The sequence below is a fragment of the Rhipicephalus microplus genome, unplaced genomic scaffold (genome assembly GCF_043290135.1).
Source record: "Rhipicephalus microplus isolate Deutch F79 unplaced genomic scaffold, USDA_Rmic scaffold_32, whole genome shotgun sequence".
NCBI classification, from domain to species: Eukaryota; Metazoa; Arthropoda; class Arachnida; order Ixodida; family Ixodidae; genus Rhipicephalus; species Rhipicephalus microplus.
In genome coordinates, this window is record NW_027464605.1 from 1,880,025 (window position 1) to 1,898,972 (window position 18,948).

At 43.5% G+C, this 18,948-nt stretch overlaps 1 protein-coding gene across 1 annotated transcript in view; it reads left to right on the plus strand.

The window, feature by feature from the left end:
• Positions 1-13,096, plus strand: part of LOC142786788 (uncharacterized) — a 109,057-nt gene extending 95,961 nt beyond the window's left edge. Inside the window, exon 2 of the mRNA XM_075884436.1 lies at positions 12,563-13,096. Coding sequence (XP_075740551.1) covers positions 12,563-12,690 — 128 coding nt within the window. The 3' untranslated portion in view covers positions 12,691-13,096. The remainder of the gene's footprint in view (positions 1-12,562) is intronic.
• The last annotated feature ends 5,852 nt before the right edge of the window (positions 13,097-18,948 follow it).

Consider the following 18,948-nt stretch of genomic DNA (forward strand, 5'->3'; position numbering starts at 1 on the left):
ACGGTTATCTGTCGCACTATTTTTAGATGTCAAAGGAGCATATGACAATGTTTCTCACGAAGCCATACTTGACGCCCTCGAGTCAGTTGGTTTGGGTGGACGAGTGTACCGCTGGATCCAATGCTACCTACATATGAGATCATTGTTTATGCAAACTGATGATGGGCCGACCTCTGAACATTATACACACCGTGGTGTTCCTCAAGGTGGTGTATTGAGCCCCACACTGTTCAACCTGGTTCTGATCGGTCTCGTTGAACGCATACCAGATTCCGTGCAGATATCTCTCTATGCAGATGATATTTGTGCCTGGACATCAGGTGTAACACGTCCTCAGGTACGTGCGAGACTCCAGAAAGCAGCGAATTCAATATCGGCGTACCTTAGAGAACAAGGCCTCGAGATTTCTCCTGAGAAATCGGCGCTGGTCGCGTTCACGCGGAAGGCAATGACGTCATATCCCATCGCCATCGATGGACACAGTGTCTGCTACGCCAGGACCCACAGGTTTTTGGGGGTCACGATCGATCGAAATCTCTGCTGGAGTCCCCATATGGCCACTCTAAAGAAGCGCCTAACGGCCATCGCACAACTTTTCAAGTTCCTCGGAGGCAAAACGTGGGGCACATCAGTGCACGCGATGTTGCATTTGTACAAAACGCTGTTTCTGGGGTACCTGCGGTATAGCTTGCCGGTTCTGACGAACGCTTGCAAAAGCAGTATACGCACAATAGAAAACGCCCAGGGCCAGGCACTCAGAGTTTGTCTTGGATTACCACGCTGTACATCAACAGCGGAAACCATCACAATCGCCAAAGATCATCCGGCCACAGTGCACATTACTTTGGAGGTGCTTAGAGCTCATATTAGACACCTTGCTCGCGCCCCTGCCCACCACCTAGCTTCGCTTCCAGAAGATAGACCGAGTGCCTCCTTCTGTAAGAGAGTATTGACTTTCCGTGAGTGCCTTCCAACAGTCTACACGCCTCCGGAACGGATACTAACACCTCCTTGGTGCTTGGACCGACCAAAACTGCGCTTGACAGTGCCGGGGATTCGCAAGAAGGCGGAGCTCTCGGCGCCAGCTTTAAAGCAGATGATTCTACTCATGCTACACGAAGAATACAAAGATCATGTCAAACTTTACACGGATGGCTCGACAACTGTTGGAGGATCTGCAGGAGCTGTGATCTTCCCAGCAAGAGCCGAAACCATCCAGTTCAGAACGTCACACAAGACAACATCGACAGCCGTGGAGCTCGCGGCACTCCGCAGCGCACTCCGCAGGATTGACCAAGAGACACCACAAAAATGGAGCATTTTTACTGATTCGAAACCAGCTCTCCAATGTCTACACAATGCTCTACGTCGTGGACCTCAAGACCAATTGGCGCTCGAAATACGACAACTGTACCATCACCTAATAGACGAAGGACATGACATATCCTTTCAGTGGTTACCAGGCCATTGCGGCATCATCGGTAACGAACATGCCGACAATGCAGCTAAGAATGCTCACGAAAATGGAGTGATGGAACCTATTCCACTATCAAGAAGCGACGCAGCAGCAAAGATTAATACGCTTGCGCAGGATGTCGCAAGGTCTATGCGGAATACGCCCGGTTTTCTCCACACCCGTCTTCACCGCCTGGACCCATGCCTACGACTTACTATTCCATCTGGCCTACCCCGATCCGAGACGACCCTTCTCTGCCGTATGTGGCTTGGGGTGTCTTTCACGAACGCTTTTGCCTGCCGCATCGGAATGAGAGACAGCGCTACATGCGACCATTGCGACAATGACGAAACAATTGAACATATTTTATGTCAGTGCCCCCAGTACAGCTCTCAGCGACAGTCCCTCTCAGCAGTGTTTGCTCGCCTCGACGACCAGCCATTTTCTGAGCAGTCAATCTTGGAATGTCGGAAAGATCGAGCTTCACGCCAGAAAGCAACGAAGGCGCTGATGAAGTTTCTGCGAGCGACCCGCCTCGTTGAACGATTGTGACACTACTGTGTGCGAGTGTGTGTGTGTGTGTTTGTGCTTCTCTTCCTCCCTTTCCCCTTTTTTTTGTCTCCCCTTACCCCTTCCCCAGTGCAGGGTAGCAAACCGGATATGTTTTCTGGTTAACCTCCCTGCCTTTCCGCATTAAATTTTCTCTCTCTCTTTGGACGCTCTTTGACGTAATCGTGACACAATATGACGACGTCGTCCCGTGACGATGACTGTTCGCCTTTATTGTCCCCGAAGGTGCCAACGCAAGCCGCCTAGCGTAAAGTTCTGCATTTTGTGAGGCATTTAAGTCTTTTGCCTTAACATATTTCACTAATTCACAGCGTCACACCAAATTTTCCGCTGCTTTTATAGTAATTGTTTTCTGAAAAAATTTTTTTCTGAATAAATAAAATAAATTTTTTCCTGAATGAAGTTTTCTAAAATCACATTTCTGAACACTACGTTGACATGACGGTAGATATAGCGCGAGAACAGAACGACGACGAAAAGGCAAGAAGGAGACGAGCGCTCCCTTTGTCGTCGTTCTGTTTTCACGCTATATCAACCGTCATGTCAAACCAACTAGCCCAAACTGCCCCACTTCTAAACTACGTTGACGTTAGAGCCTCCCTGCTACGCTTAAACAAAAACTTCTCACTAGAACTTGAAAAGGGTAACACATAACTAAAAATAGGCCTAGAAAAGAACTGATCGTATTGACATTTCCAAAGACACCCTCGTATATCACTTTCGTATAAACCAGACAGAAGCTGAGGAAATAAACGGGGGCCAAAGGATGTCTATAAACGTGGTAAGCAAGAGAAATGTTTTTTTCTCCGGGTCAGGCCAGCTTCGACTTTCTGATTATCTTAGAAGGCGCAGTAGGGTCGTAAAAGCAAAGTGCTTTTCGCTGTCAACGTCACGAGCGAACGCATTTCTGGGAAGGCTAGCGATAAGCGAGCTGTCGTGGGTTCGTGTGCATCTAAGAGAAGATAGCTTGTCAAACTTTAGACACGCTAGAAAACACTGACTGCACGGTTTGGCACAATTGCAAAACGCACAGCACTGCCGTTTTCTTCTGCTCAACGGTAAGAAAAGAATGACGCGAAATGAAGAAAAACCTAACCAGAGCGAGCGTGAGAAAACGCGAAAAAGTATGTAAGTGCATTTAAATCGAGGTAGTCTTCGAAAAAGCACAACCTTGAGCTTGCTATATATAGGCACCAGAGATAGATTGAGAAAGCCGGCCAGCCTAACCCTTCTTTTCTGACGTGCTTTTCTTTGAAGGAGTTCATGGATCAGTACAGTATGTAATACAAATAAAAAAAACTGAAGGCTGAAAAAATGGCATCGGAATGCTCACAAAGTGTTGGTATAGGACGACATTTCAAGATGACGACGAAAACATGTTCACGCACTGGAGGCATCAAACATTCAGCGCCTCTTTGGACAGAGATCGTCGTGAAGTATGGTCGTCAACGTATACATGCGGACGAAAAGCGGACAAAGCAGTGAGTCTCCCTCTTGAGCGGAGATTTATGATTGGAATTTCCGGAGGCCATATTTTTGGTCGTTGTTGTGACGGCGTTGGGACGTAGCTTTCGAGCTACACATAGCTCTGGGAATGCTCGTGTTCTGCTTTGTTTGTGTGTGTTTCGCTAGGGTAGAGTGAAGATAGATGACCTCTTGAATCAAAATTATGGGGAAGGCTGGCAAACAACAAGTCCAATGCCGGGGTGAGAACTTGTTCGTCTTGGCGAGACGTTGTCAGTGCCCATATTAGTGCCTGCCGATAGAAAGTAATGTCTTTGTTGTGTCTTCAAGAGAGAAAGTGGCCTTTTGACTACGTGCTTCCTTTGACCTGAATGCATAAATTGAACAGCATAAAAAAAGCTCCTACACACAACACCTCGGAATCAATTATGAAGACGCTGTATAGATATCTGCATTACTTTATGCGTATTGTACAAGTTGAAACGCGGTAGTTTACCTTTTCCTATAGTATAGCTTCCATCTTCATGTTCTTCGCGATAGAATATTTATAATATGTAAGAAGTCAAATTATACCTGTGAGGAATTTCTTTATGAGCGAGTTCTTATATAGTTGTTCGAGAATAAATTGGTTGAGCTTGGAAAGACTGCGCATATCTAGCTGCTAGCATTAAAGGTAGACAAATTGCTCGTTTTTCTTCGCATCCACGAATTACGACTGCAGGGTTATTATATGAACCCTTCTCACACTTTGCATGCAACACAATGATTCCTTGAAGAAATGCACCTGTAGTATCCCTGTAACTTGTATTGCAGTAAGTGCATAGCAATAAGTATCATTTTCTATGATCGCGGTATTTGAATAACGTTCCTTCAGAACATGAACTTTGATTGATTTGATACCACATGGAATCTCAAAGAACATTTTTTTCTCATTTTACCACAACAGAATTGTATTTTACTATAAAACGTTGTATTTCTTAAAAAATGTAGAAATTGAACTTTAAAGATGCCCCGAATCTGGACTTCTCAAACGAATGTTGAGTTTTTTTTCTCGTAGTGGTCCCCGAAGAGATTACATTTTATCTTTCTCACTCAGTTTTACTTCTGCATCCCCGTCTTCCCACGTGTAGGGTTGAAAAATTGACGTAGTCTAAAGCTCCCTACTTTTCTTATTTGCCTTGTCTCAGTCTTCTCCTGGTGTTGCCAAGTTAGACACTCCACTTGCAATTTAGAAAACACCACCCTGATGATCGTTCACCCTTTACCTGGGTCTTTCGGGTGCCTTGGTATTGCATTCATTTGATGTATCTAAGGCTTCTTATAACAGAAAACGCAGAGATGCCCTTTCATTACCAGACTAAAGTCGTTATAATTTTAAGCTTCCTTTCATTACATTGTAGACTGCCTAAATTCTTCAATTATGTCACTACACTTGCTGCATAACCATATTTGATTGTTATGAGATCTCGCCTCATGTTACTGCGAGGCTGGAACTCAAGCTTTGAAAATGGGGCCGCAATGTTGCATTTATGAATCGGCGTATAAGGCACTAAGAACGTCGTTATGTTAACATAGCTGTAACCACGAAAAAAAAAGATAAAACAGTCACTTCTCGGGCTCATTCGAAAACATTCTCTTAGGTCATCAAGGTCTCTATTGTTATTTTTTTTTACGTATCGCAAGGCAAGTGGCAGTGCATTCGTAATTCCTATACGTAAAAACTACAAATACAGGTGATATTTATGGTCCTCTTGAACATTTCGTTGGATAAATTACTATTGATGTTCCAAGCGCATGGGTACTGCCATTCGAGTGGACGAAGAAGCACCTCGTAAACCCACATAAGAAGGCGTACTTAGTTTCTTTCAGGATCACGATGACATGTCGTAACCACTTGCAACCCCCACAATTCGCTAGAATTTTGTGGCCATGCGAGTTGCGTGCCAAATGTCTGCATTTCTGGAAGCAATACTTTGCCTGCGTAGACCACGCATGCCAGCTTCGCCTTTTTTTATTGTTGTTGCGTACATTTATAAACTACCCTTATTGCGCGTACGCGTAGGTTCGAGCTGTGGCGGTGGACGTGATTCGACAGATTTAGTTGCACGTCCACAGCAGTCGTACGACCCAAGAGGATTACAAAAAAAAATGCTGGAGTGGAAATGGTTACCCAGGAGTGAAGCCGTGCATCTGGCAAGATGAAAGCTGTGGCGGCCATCTTACTAGGGGCACCATAATGTATCACCGTTTAGCGATTAAGAATGGAGCGTTTCTCTCGCACGCCCAACGAGTTTAATATGAAAAATTTTTCGGGTCACTTAGCGGTCTAAGTGCGTCTTAGTGTTACTAATTTTTCTTAGTAAGCCTTCATTAGAGGCAAAATTCTTTGGAGATTCAGTCACTCATACTCGTTTCAGTGTGTTATTTCGTCGGGAACAACTATCTTTTAAGAGAGAACTAACGTATACTATAGCATTTACATTACCATATCAAAGCAACTTGATCTTCAAATCGGCACTAGAAGAAAAGAGCATGTTTACGCCATCTTCGCAGTGGCAAAAGCTGGCTTCACTTCTGCTGGCAAGGCAATGCGGGAGCTTCCACTCCACCAATTTTTATTTAACCCTCCTTTGTTCGGGCGCAGCCTTCCGCCCTTCGCAATGGGAGGCTGCTTCCGTATGGCTGCTGCGGACGTGCATAAATTTGACTTTTACTTATATCCCGATCTGAAAACGGCAACGCAACTGGTGTTTACAAACGCAACGTAGAATTTTTCTGAAGTAAAGCGTGGGATCGGGCTAGTTGGTATTTTATGAATAAACTGCTCAGTGCTAAAACTTTTGAGAACGCACACAGTAAGCACACGCTGGTCCTTGTCTTTTCTGTGTACGCTGGATAAATTTTCTGCGCTGAATAGTTTAATTGTAGAAATCTTCATCGGAAATTGATATAGTTTCAGAGTGAATGAAGGAGATGTTTTGATCGAGATACAAAGGATAAGGACAGAATTATATAAATCCCATGCTGGCTAAAAGACGGTAGTTTGCCTCAGAAAATTTTTGCTTACGTCAACTTTTTCCTCGTTCTCTAGGGTGTTATCTATTCATATTATGGCATTGATCCGGTGACAGGCGCGCTTAAAAATTCTTGTTCCAGGAAAAAAAAGAACTGTCAGCTGGTATGAACCGCAGAAATAAGAAAGATATATGCCATTCAAATATAGATACTTGTCATGCAATGAATTCATGTGAAGCTGGGCTTCTACAGCAAAAATAAAGCCATCGAAATGTCATTATTCATAATCTATTGTTACTCAATATATAATGCTTAAAAGAATAATGAATACCGTTGGTGTAAGGAAGCTTTGCCGAATAACGCTATAAAGGATGGTCGTCCAATCGAAGATTCACGTTTTGTGTTGGTTGCGGAAAGTGAATTTTACTCATGTCCTCTCATGGCACGTTTTTTTTTTTGTTTTCCCGGCATTACCTTATGCGCCAACGACAATGAAACTTGCTTTTAAATCAAACTTTATTTAGCTTTAAATCATTTACCTTTAAATCAACGAACAATCTCCGTTCTAAACGTAATTACGCAATTGTGCCGTAAAGGTGACACCTCCACCAACAATACTAAGCAGACATTCGTTGCGTCGCAGAACCACAGGAATATCGCAGCCCTTACAAGCTTGTGCTCATTATAAGCTTACATATACTAACGACCTTACTTATCCGTAAACAACACATGTCATAGCCTAGCATATTTTAATGTAGAGCAACGTGAAACGTAGTTCATCTATTCTTATTTTGTGTATTTTTATAGAAGAAGAGCCCGAAGTCCTGAACAGAGTAACGCAGCACTCAGCTCGCCTTCCTTCTTCGATGAGTGCTTACGTTTTAATATATTGTGCGTAAAGCAGTGTATTTCGAGCAGTTCGAGAAAAAAAAAAGACCATCACATAGTAGTTCGCGTCTTAAATTTGTATATAAAGATGCTCACAATACGCTTCAAAAAATATAAATGAGTGAGGCAACTGGCGAAATTACAAACACCTGTGGTGACCTGCAGCGTTTTGCTAGAAGCCGCTGCGCTGCCCTATCGACTTTGCAAGGAACGGAGAAAAGAAGGACCCTTCGCCTACCTGGTTGCGGCCGTAATTTGCTTAGTTTCTGTATTTACCTCACGTTCAGGTTGGATGACGGCAACCTGGCGCTCAATCAAGAATCCTCCTGGGGATCCGAAACGAACTCTGCTCTTATTCCATAAACTGTATTTTTCTTCTCCTTTTTTCTTTGGTTGACGTCGGCCTGATTGGCGCCACTAGTGGCTCCTCTGTCTTGGGCCGCGTTGCTACGGATAAAATTAGTAGTGTGTGACGCTCTCCATATAGAAAGGGCTGCTTCCTGAAAGGTCACCCCCGATACTCTCGTACTGACGTGATAGTTGTAACATGGCCCTGACCAATAGCTACAACCAAGATTGAGAAAAGGCTATTAAAACGCGTGAGTTACTTGCGGTGTGTGGTCATGGTAGAAAAATTTGGCATCCCTATTTTTTTTTACAGGGAAAGCTATTTTAAGATCACAACAAAGGTTGCGTGTGCCGTAGTTGTTCACCCCCGCCACCAGTTCACCACTAGTTGTTCACCGATATCGCACGAAATAAAAATAGTTAATAAAAGCACAAGAACAGGCACAACGGGATTTGAATCCGGTTAACCTGCTTGCCAGCCTAGTACTCTACCGCAGAGCCACGCCAGTGCACAACATTCCGCAGAAAACCTACCTTAGGCAGGCTTGATGTCGAGGAAGGAATCTTGTTGGTAAGAGTAATAAGGCGTTTTAAAACAGCAAAAAAAAAACAAAAAAACCACCAGGCCTCACACAATGCGACATGCGTATCGTGTGGGTCGTGCAATGCGCCAACTCGTTACAAAAGCTTGCTCTTGTTTAACAACTAAATGTGGCGCATACACAATTCAAGCATCATTTTTCATCATCGTGAGCCACTGGATAAAAAAATGCACAAAATTTCTTGAAAGTGTGCAGCGGATTGCACCTTCTCCAAAGAAGGATGAAAGTAGCATAGTGAATGCGGGTCTACTGCAAAAAAAAAACATTAAGACTATTTATGGTGTAGTGGGTACCCTGCAAGTGTGCTTCTAGCAGTTACCCAAAAAGTTTAGAAAAAGCTTTGAAAGGCCGCTGTTCTTGCTTTCGCTGTGACTGTGCTGCGTGTTCCGTGCAGGCCTGGCTGTGTTTTTTTTTAAATACGAAGCACTTCTTAGCAAACTTGCGCGACTTCGAGCGTGTCTATCTATCTATCTATCTATCTATCTATCTATCTATCTATCTATCTATCTATCTATCTATCTATCTATCTATCTATCTATCTATCTATCTATCTATCTATCTATCTATCTATCTATCTATCTATCTATCTATCTATCTATCTATCTATCTATCTATCTATCTATCTATCTATCTATCTATCTATCTATCTATCTATCTATCTATCTATCTATCTATCTATCTATCTATCTACCTGGCTAGCCAACTACAACGTTAAGCTCTCATGGCCGTTTCAATAATGGTATCGATACCAAAACTGATATGGCAGAACACGACTATATGTGGAGCACAAAATACTGATCATAACACAAAAACTATGACATGTATGCCATAGACTTGATGTTTTATATTTCATGATCTTGCTGCTCTTGCAATCTGCTCTTGCGATGGTTTTGTTCCCATGACAGATTGCAAAACTGGTATAGTAGGACATAAGTGCATGGCGGGCCCAAGTGACAATACCCTAACGAGAAAATCATGACATGCATGTCACCTAAGGCATGACTACACGCCATGCTCATGGTGCGCTTGCATTCGTTTCGCTTGCTTTACATATACCAATTTTCTTGGTTTTACGGGACGTGAATGAATGACGAAGGTATGTGACTGGTGCAAACATGATAATCATGAAATGCGTATTATGTAAGAACATGACTACATGCCACGCTCATGATGTGCTCGCGGTTGTTTCGCTAGCTTCGCATATACCAAATTTGGTATTACGTGAGGTAAATGAACGACGAAGGTAAATAACACGTCCAAACATGATAATCGTGACTTGCGTGTCATGTAAAACGTGGCTACATGGTGCCCTCACAGTGCACTTACAGTCGTTTTGCGTGCTTCCCACTTACCAAATTTGGCGTTACGTGACGTCAATGGATGACGAAGGTATATGACATGTGCAAACATCATAACCATGTCATGCATGTCATGTTAGAAGATGACAACATACCATGCTCATAATGCACTTGCGGCTGTTTTGCTAGATGCACCTATACCTAATTTGTTATTACGCAACATGAATGGACGACGAAGGTAAATGACACGTCCTAGCATGATGATCATGGCATGCGTGTCATTTGAAACGCGACTACGTATTACGCTCATAGCGTGCTCACGGCCCTTTTCCTAGCTCTATTTTATACCCAATTTAGCATCAGGTGACGTGAAAAGATGACGAAGGTAAATGACACATCCAAAAATAATAATCCCGACAAGGACGTCATGTACGGCATAATTTACGTCCACCTTGTAACGCTGTGCTGATTCTAAAATGACATATCAACATTTTTTATTCGTGCTTCATATATCATCGACTCCAACTGTACGTGGGATCTGCCACTTTTTAAATCTGCGGTAATGTGAGGTTGTACTCAGTTGTGCCCTGTGTTTACGTAGTTTTTAAGCTCATTCAAGACTTTCGCCCTTATATAACTTTCTTCATAATCTGTGGAGACAATCTTGGTTGCCGATAATAACTTTTAGACCATAACACCCTCGTGTGGCGGGTGCTGGTGCATGTACGCAACAATGCTTCACTTCAAGTGCACTCGAACACAGCCAAAGTTTCTGAACGAGACTGCAACGCAGCATGGAAACCATCGAGTGTCATAAAGCACTGGTTTGGTGCATATCGATGAACTTTTGCTGCTGACATTTAGAGGGCAAAGTGTTTTTCGAATCTGTCACCCGACAAGTAATGCTTACTGTACCGTCCTCTTTGCGTTATGAGAGAAAGTCAGAGGACTTACCTAAAAACAAACAATTGAAAAACAAGCATGAACAATTCGCTTTAGAGAATTGTTGAACTTTAGGGCATCTGTTTTTGTTAAACTGAATAATTATACACATCGATGAATGGATTGTCAAAAGTTTATTTAAAACTTGCAGGTTAGTAGCCGTGGAATCTGCCCATTTTTTTCTATACACACCTATTTATTAGTTGTACGTCCTAGTGAAATTATTTTGTTATGTGGTGCAGTTGTACTCACATGAACTGCTGTTACTGTTATGCAAGAAACTTTCCTGTTTCAGTAGAGACCAGTTGGTTTTGTCTTGCGTGTATAAAGAAAGCACCGAATGATACGGTACTCTTTAACGTGAACTTGGAGCAGACTCTAGAAATGTTTTCATTGAGAGGTGTAAAGAATTAAAGTTTGTATGAAATGAGCTGTGTAGCTGGTGATGATGTTTAAAAAAAACCTGCTGACCCACACCTTGTGTGCGGCTAAGAAATCATAAAAAAACTAAATGAATTCTTTTGCCGGGGTCGGAATTTGAAACCGGGTCCACTCAATTAGCAAGCACTTGTACCTCTAGGCCATGTAACCACGGTTGCCCAATTTAAAGTGAACTAAATCATACGAATGCATTTTACTCCCCATAAAAAAAGGGAGTTAGAAAACCATTTTTTGTTTCAATTTTTATTTCTTTTTTTTCAATGAAACTAATATAGGCGCTTTATGGCAATGTTTCCTTTTGGTAGACTGAAATAAATCTGCTGGACGATGTGTGAAGTCTACATAAGAAATAGACATTTATGGAACCTTGTGAAATCAAGTGAAAAATAGTTGGCTCCGCATCTGCAGTTAATCTGTAAATGCCGTCGAAAGACGATAATATTGCGTGTGGAGAAGATGAACAAAACATTTATTTGATGTTCTGCTCAAGAAAATCGGTTAATGGTATTCCGGAGGCGCTGCGTTAGGGTACCTCGTGCGTGCAGCTGAGGCGAACGAGCACATCAAGTCACGTCACACGTGAGACATGAGCGCCATCTGGTAGTTTTTTCAAAAACAAAGCGCGTGGCTCTGAGACGGGTGTGCGCGCCCGTCTTAGAGGTGAGAAGGTGTAGAACGCAAGGCGATGGGTACGTGCCGCCACCGTGTCGCCTTAGCAAAGTGTTGGAAACACTCACCTCTCGTGCAAGCGTTGGATGGTCAGCGCCACGTGATAAGCGCTACGGTCCTTAAAATTACTTATGTATGTCTTTTCTAGTCAAAGATGCACATGCAAAATATATACGTGTTGTTAAGGTGCCCCAGACACGCGCAATATTTACTTTTTAATCGACAATTGCACAAGTATGAACGCTGAATCTTGAGAAACATCAGTGGCCGCTGCGGATGAGGTCGACCGTTTCAAATACCCGATGCTGTTAAGAGTGCACAGACAGACAGACAGACAGACAGACAGACAGACTTAAGTTCTTGCGTCGAAGGTCCCCAAGAAAGACTATCGTCTTTATTAATTGCTAAGCAGCGTTTCCTTGATCGCGGGACGAGTCTTTCGTTCGGCACTTTTATTGGCCGACGGACGCTGGTAAGAACATGACAGACGTCATGCGTATTCAGGCTTGAAACAGCGCACCAGGGACGAATACTACCTATTATAAAACAGAACCAAAAAAGAAAAAAAAGAAGGACGGGAAAATGAATGAAAAAAAGAAAGGAAGAAAAAAGAAAGAAAGAAAGAAAAAAGAAATGCATTAGGTCAGGCATGCCCAGGCGAGTCTTGTCCTCATATCCCCCTAGGGGAAGGGCGCCTCGTATTTTCAAAAACTGCTCTTCTTTAAGGTATTGTACGCGTTTGCTTCAATGCTTCTTATGCAGCGATTGCTCTATGTGGCATTTGGTGGCACCGAAATAAAATAGACAACTAGCATTGTGAAAGCCGCTCGTAACATATGTGCTGAATTGTTTTATTCTCTCTCTTGCAGTACGCAAGGAGAACGAGGTGATGTTCCGGATTCCTACACCACCACCTGGATTGCTGTCTTCCACGGGATCAGTGGTCACAGTACTGCAAGAGAACACAACGATGGCCAGCCTTACGGCTGCTGGCTGAAGTCAACCCCGGAATTGTATTGTTGGAAATCTCATTCATCTTCAGGGCTGGCAGGCTCGGGAGAGCCGTGGACCTTGACTTCGCCGGCCGGGCATATCTTGGTGCCGTCCAAGATTGGCGTTCTTTGTCACCAGGAGTGGCGGGTGGCTTTGCTCACACTGAGAACGCGGTGGCCCCTAGTCACCATTTTATTGTGGCCACATGGCCTCCTTATCAATTTGCCTCGCTCATCTATGGCAACTCAGAGGAGGTAATGCTTGGTGAAGGATCGTGGTTCCAGCACTGCAAGATTGTACGCTTGTTTGTTTCTCGTTTGCGCGGTGCTAGTGAAGATCTCCGAGACACTGCCAGCGTTACGCGGCACGTGTTTCAGGGACAGTATGGCTATTCCCTAGCGTACATGTGGTGCACTCGTACACTTGCTGTACCACCGCATGGCCTGGACACTCCTATGAACAGCTGAGGTGTTCATAGGAGGTACAAGTCTTCGATGGCAATCACTTTTAGCTGGTGATGATGAGCCATACTGGAAGTCATTGTTTTCAGCCACTTTGCGAGCACTATCTGCGCGCTGTATACTCCTCAGAGCGTGCTTTGATGTCTTTGTGCAAACAAAAATGTGGCCTGTGGTGATAAAAACGAGTGTTCTGTTGTTATTTAAACCATGTTGTCAGAACGCTTTCTTCATGTTTAGAGTTAGATCATGTAACAATATCTCGTTTCTAGTGACGAATACTAATCGGCCCATTAGATGGCCTGCTGCGCTTTTATCTGCTGCAGTAATAAGGGTGCCAAGAACAGTGAATTGTTAAGGTCATGATCTAGAATATGTCGCTTGAACGTTCAGCTTTCTCTTTGCCGTAGTAACAGTGTAGCCAGCCGTTAGTGGCCGAGTTGCTATGTGATGCTTGCTAGGAAAAGAAATGGCCACAATCTTCTGCATATCACAAACGAAGTAACTCTGTTGGGCTAAATTATTTGTGATAACTATTGCTGCTTGCTCGTATTGCCAGTTGCTTAGTATGTTTTTTTTTCTGCAAGAGACTAAAGAATAAAAGAAATGGGTCAATTTTATACACAGCTCACTGCGAGTTCGTGCAATTTTCAAAAAATGACGTCTAAAATTTGGCCCTTGTTTGTGCTCAATTTTTTAGTAGAAACACGGCGGTTTATTTCAACACGTTAAAAAAATGAATAGCTTTACGATGTCCGGTATTGTGAATTGATTCATACTTACTGCACTAGCTTTTCTTGCCTGGAAATGCGGCCATACCAAAAAGAACACAACGCGAAAGTATGCGCTTGCTGAGCTGCAAATGAGGGCCCCAGAACTATATATTTAGAAAGAAACGCTTAAGCATTGTTCACATAGGGTGCTTCACTGTTATGAGTTGTTGTAGTAATTTCCATATTCATTGCAAAATAATTCCTTAGCCCTAACGAGCACATCACATTGACAGACAAAAACTTTATTAGTGTACGTAACTTATTGCATGAATATACACTTCCTGCAGTGCATTTGCAAGTGCTTTCTCATACTCGGTGTCATGTCTTGAGAGCCGTTTGAAGAAATGCACACCGAAGCATTTGTGAATGTCTGTTTTAAACGAATGCTGCTTCGTCTGAGTAAGCGCCCGTGTATTTGATTGCAGACAAGTTTAATGTCTCGCGATCGACTTATCAAGCTTGCCTGTGGTCTTGGACAGCGAACAAGTTTTCATGCGCTTTCTTGTTTGGCCAACCAAAATTTAATTAAGACACTAATAAAGCTATGAGCCACACATCATTTTCGCACTTAATGTCATCGCTGAAGCTGTGTTCAAGAAACGAAACTATGTAATGCAGCTTAGTACAGCTCAATCGCTAATCTATCAGAGTCATACGGTGTCACTTGCCCTGTCAGCCTATCTTGCATTCCCCTTGTCTCTTGTGATCTCTCGCTATTTCTTTTTATCGTTATCTCTGTGCAAAGTTAGTCGTCGAAATCTAGAACCGATTTCGTGCTTCCGATTTTAACGGGTGCTCAAGTCCTGATTTCCTTTTATGGGCTGGTGTGAAATATTTGCCTGAATTTTCGCTTGTAGAAACAGTTCTGGCGAAATTTAAATGATGTGGACATCTTATATTAAGCTAGTACTGACCACACAACTTACGGAATAGCGAAGAGATTTTGTTCGCAATTCGCTAAGGCATAACGACACAATATGATGTCCACGTTTGTTGTTACTCAGTGCTGTTTTTCTACGTCGTGAAAATCGGCTTGTGAACACTGACAAGCAATAAAGAAAGTCGAACCATCGTGAGTACCGGTTTGTCTTTTTCTCTTTCCATACAGTGATTTCGAACATCATTGTCCCTGAGTTCATCAACGAGTGTTGCTTCATTATGCTGATCGTGTTGAAGTGGGCACGTTCTCTGTAACTATGCATGTCGATATTTTGTTTGTCCTTGCATGTGAATCAGGCTGAATCAGCTAACCTATAACTTTAAGTAAGGTCATTCAGCAACTTCTTGTGTTAATCGATTTACGGATTCTTGAACGTTCCGGGTTCGGCATGCCAACGTGCACGCACGCTCCCCGGTGCTTTGTAGGTGTCATGAAGATCATATAGTAATATTAACTAAAATCGTAAAACAAGATATGTTTCAAGAGCTAGATGAAACGAAGAGCGAATCAACAATATATGTGGTAACTTTCCAACTAATGAACAAATGTGCAAATTTGAAAATGCCTTCAAAGCACGCGGAAAGCTGTGTGTTGGCTTTATGACCAGAGCCACTGCTGTTATGACGCTGATATCCAGTCTACCATTGTTTTACGAGAAATGCGACCTCTTGGGGGATTCAGGAAGAAGCATACCGTTGAAGGTACATGCTGATGGTGGACGCATCCACAGTCTGAGACCCGATAAGGTTAATGTAGACAGAGTGCCGCGTTCAGACAGGTGAAATGATGAGCCAGTGATACATGAATTAGAAAGCAGCTTGATTAGATGTACAGTCAACTTAGCATGGGTCGCGTACCTCTACATAGCAGGCACCTTGCCCACATGGACACTTCCAACCGCAACTGCTGATGCTGGTTTCCATGTGTGTTCACGTTCAGTAAACCGCCATTAGCCAAATAGTTTTTTTTTTTGTTTTGCAGGTAACATCATACACTGACAGCTTGGCGCTATGCTCGTTCCAGATGACTTTGAGTAATATGCCATAAGAGCACTACCAAAATGAAGAACAAAGGACAAAGCTTGGTTTTCTGTGTTAACTGGCGTGAAACATGGCAACCTGATATGTTGCGAGCGCCTGTTTTAACGGGTCAGAACAGAGTTCAATTACACTACTGTATGGAAGGTTGGAGCCACTCCACTATGTGAAGGTGAGTGGCCAGCAGAGCAGGCGTGCACATCTCTGTCTGCTATCGCCGGTGTTTTAGGGGCGAAGCTCCTTATAGCGGCACCCGTTCGTCCCTCGTAGCCATTGTAGTATGTGACAAGTATAACATTTTGACCTCCAAGGTGGTGCCGGTGAGAGATTTCTTCTGTGCGTTGTTGAACAATAAAAGACAGTTATCAATGTACATGCCAATGGCTGCTAAGAGGGAATAAGAGACAGGAGAATTCGGCGTTTAGTTAACGCGCACGCTGCGAATTTTTTATTGTTCAACAACGCACAAAAGACAAGAAAGGGTTGCTACGTTATACTCGCTGGTCGTAACCTCCTAGGTGTTTGGAAAGGTTTAGCGAGCGTTGGGCCGCAGTGCCATGAATACAGTGAACTAGTATATACCAAGAACTCGAGGTGGTTAAAGATGGGAAGTAGACACGAAGCGTAAGCGGTAATAAAGTGTGCGTGTGCCTCCTCTCGTTCAGTCCTTGGAATGTCTGGTGGATGGCGGTGCTTCTATATGAGGAATATATGATGAAAAGATGCGAGGTGGTGGGACTTAGAGTGTTGAACAGGTGGATGAACGGACACACAGACAGATGCATGGACGGACGCACGAATGGCTGCACGGACGGATGGACGCATGGACGGACGCAGGAGCGGATGCATGGACGAAAGCAGGGACGGATGCACAGAGAACGTGCGGACGCAAGAACAGACGCACGCACGGACGGGCGGATGGACGCACGGGCGGCCACGCTGATGCACGCATGCATGGACGGAAGCAAGAACGAATGGGCGTACGGATGCTTCGCCCCACTCTCCATCATTCACTCCGTCGATATGCTGCCATTTTTTTTTCAAAAGCGTACTGCTGCTTGGCCGTTCCCAAAGGAGTACCATGGCGCCAAATTGTGAAGGTGAAACCCATTCTGAGATGCGTTTGTGCCGACATGAACAGCTCATGATGGAACAAGCACCAATATGTACGAAGACATAGAAAAGACACAGGAAGAAGCGCTTCATACATATTGGTGCTTACTTCATCATGAACTTAAGCTAACATGCCCAACAGCCAGTCATCCAAGGCGTAAACAGAGCACCCACAAAATATTGATAGCTAATATATTTTAGAAAATGTTTAAAATCAATCTTGATGTGCGTATCGCCTAACTGCACGCAAACGGCCCAACCTCATGACATCGACACTAAATAAGTACCGTAAACAACCACCAGCCTCCTGCATTACTGCGATGTACTGGCTGTCTTGATCACTGCCAGCATTCTATCCTAGCAAAGCTTTACAACCGAAAGAGGGAGCATTTCCTTTAAAGACTTGCACTGCAGTGCGGCACCTCACGTCCTTGACTCAACAGTGCACTTTTTTTTTAATGGGAGTAGGTAACGTTCATGCGCAACATCCTTGAGTATATACAACAGCTTACTGGTAGACTAACCTTCGTTAAAAAGAGTGTTCAACGCGGTGCTTGCGTGCATGTGGTTCTGTGGGTTCACGAAGCCAGATATATTTACATGAAAAGAACTCTGGGTCTTGCTTAACTGACGGGCTTTCTGAAACCAGAACTGTTACTGGCGCTATAAAATCGTCTCCAAATAACTGACCGTCGTGCGTTCGATCAGCTTTATACCCAAAATAAATGAGTCGGAAGCTTCCTATCACATAAAAAAACAATCCTCAAAGTTTTGTGTCGGTGTTACTTTGGAATGCGTAGTGTACGCATACCTTCCAAGCGAAACCACGACAACGCAATGCCTAGACTGAAATTAAGTGGTGATATAAGTGCTTAAGGCATGCCGACCCAATAATGCTTCCTGCGCTTTACATGCAGTCGCCCTGCCTTTCACAAAAGGCTTTCCAGAACAACTCTCTGAAATATCTTCGTATAAATACCTATAAAGGAAGGAAGGAAAACAGGGGGAAAAGAACGGCAGGGGGGTTAACCAGCCTATAGGCAGCCGGTTTGCTACCCTGCGCATGGGAGAGGGATAGGAGAGATAAAAGATAGCGAGCAGAGAGGGAAGAGAGAAACACAGCACATTTGGCAGCACACGCGCGCACACTCAGTCATAGTCCAGTCTTGTCTTTCGCGGTGTGTGACGTTGCTGTTACAGTCACTTGTTCAAGTCCGTGTCGCGTAGGAATTTTAACAGAGCTTTCGTCGCCTTCTGTTGCAATGTCTTCTCTCGGGTACTTGACAGAATAGTGTCCACAGACATTTGGCTGTTGTCGATGCGCGCAAAAGCGGACGCCAGTGACTGTCTCTGGATTTTATACAACGGACAGTAACACAGGATGTGGTGTAGCGTCTCTTCGCAATGACAGGCATCGCAGAGAGCGTTGTCGACCATTCCTATGACAAAGGATTAAGATTTTGTAAATGCCACTCCTAGCCATAAGCGATGAAGAAGGCTATAGATTTCATATACATGTACCATGCTTTCTGCATAGTGATTATTGTACAGATTATGGTCTTTACAGTAATTTTGTAGGGGCCAGAGTGGAGGGCGTGTCAAATAGTTACAGCTAAATTTAAACTACGCAGGAAGAACAGAAACACAAGTAGAGTTCTGAAGCTAGCAACTGGCGTTTATTGAAACCCTCCGAGGAATATGTATGTGCAAAATCTACAGATAAAACATGTGAAAAAAACTACAACGACTAAACACGATTAAAAAGTATAAAAAAAGATGCAAACCATTCAAACCAGGCCTATGGAAACACCTTTGTTCTAAAATCTCACGTGTGCGTATAGGAAGTTCTCTATATTACGAGAACGCCAAAACCATGCGAGATGTTTTTATAATGCGCAATCAGAACTTGCAATAATTAGCGTTCCGTTTTGTTCGTGCAAC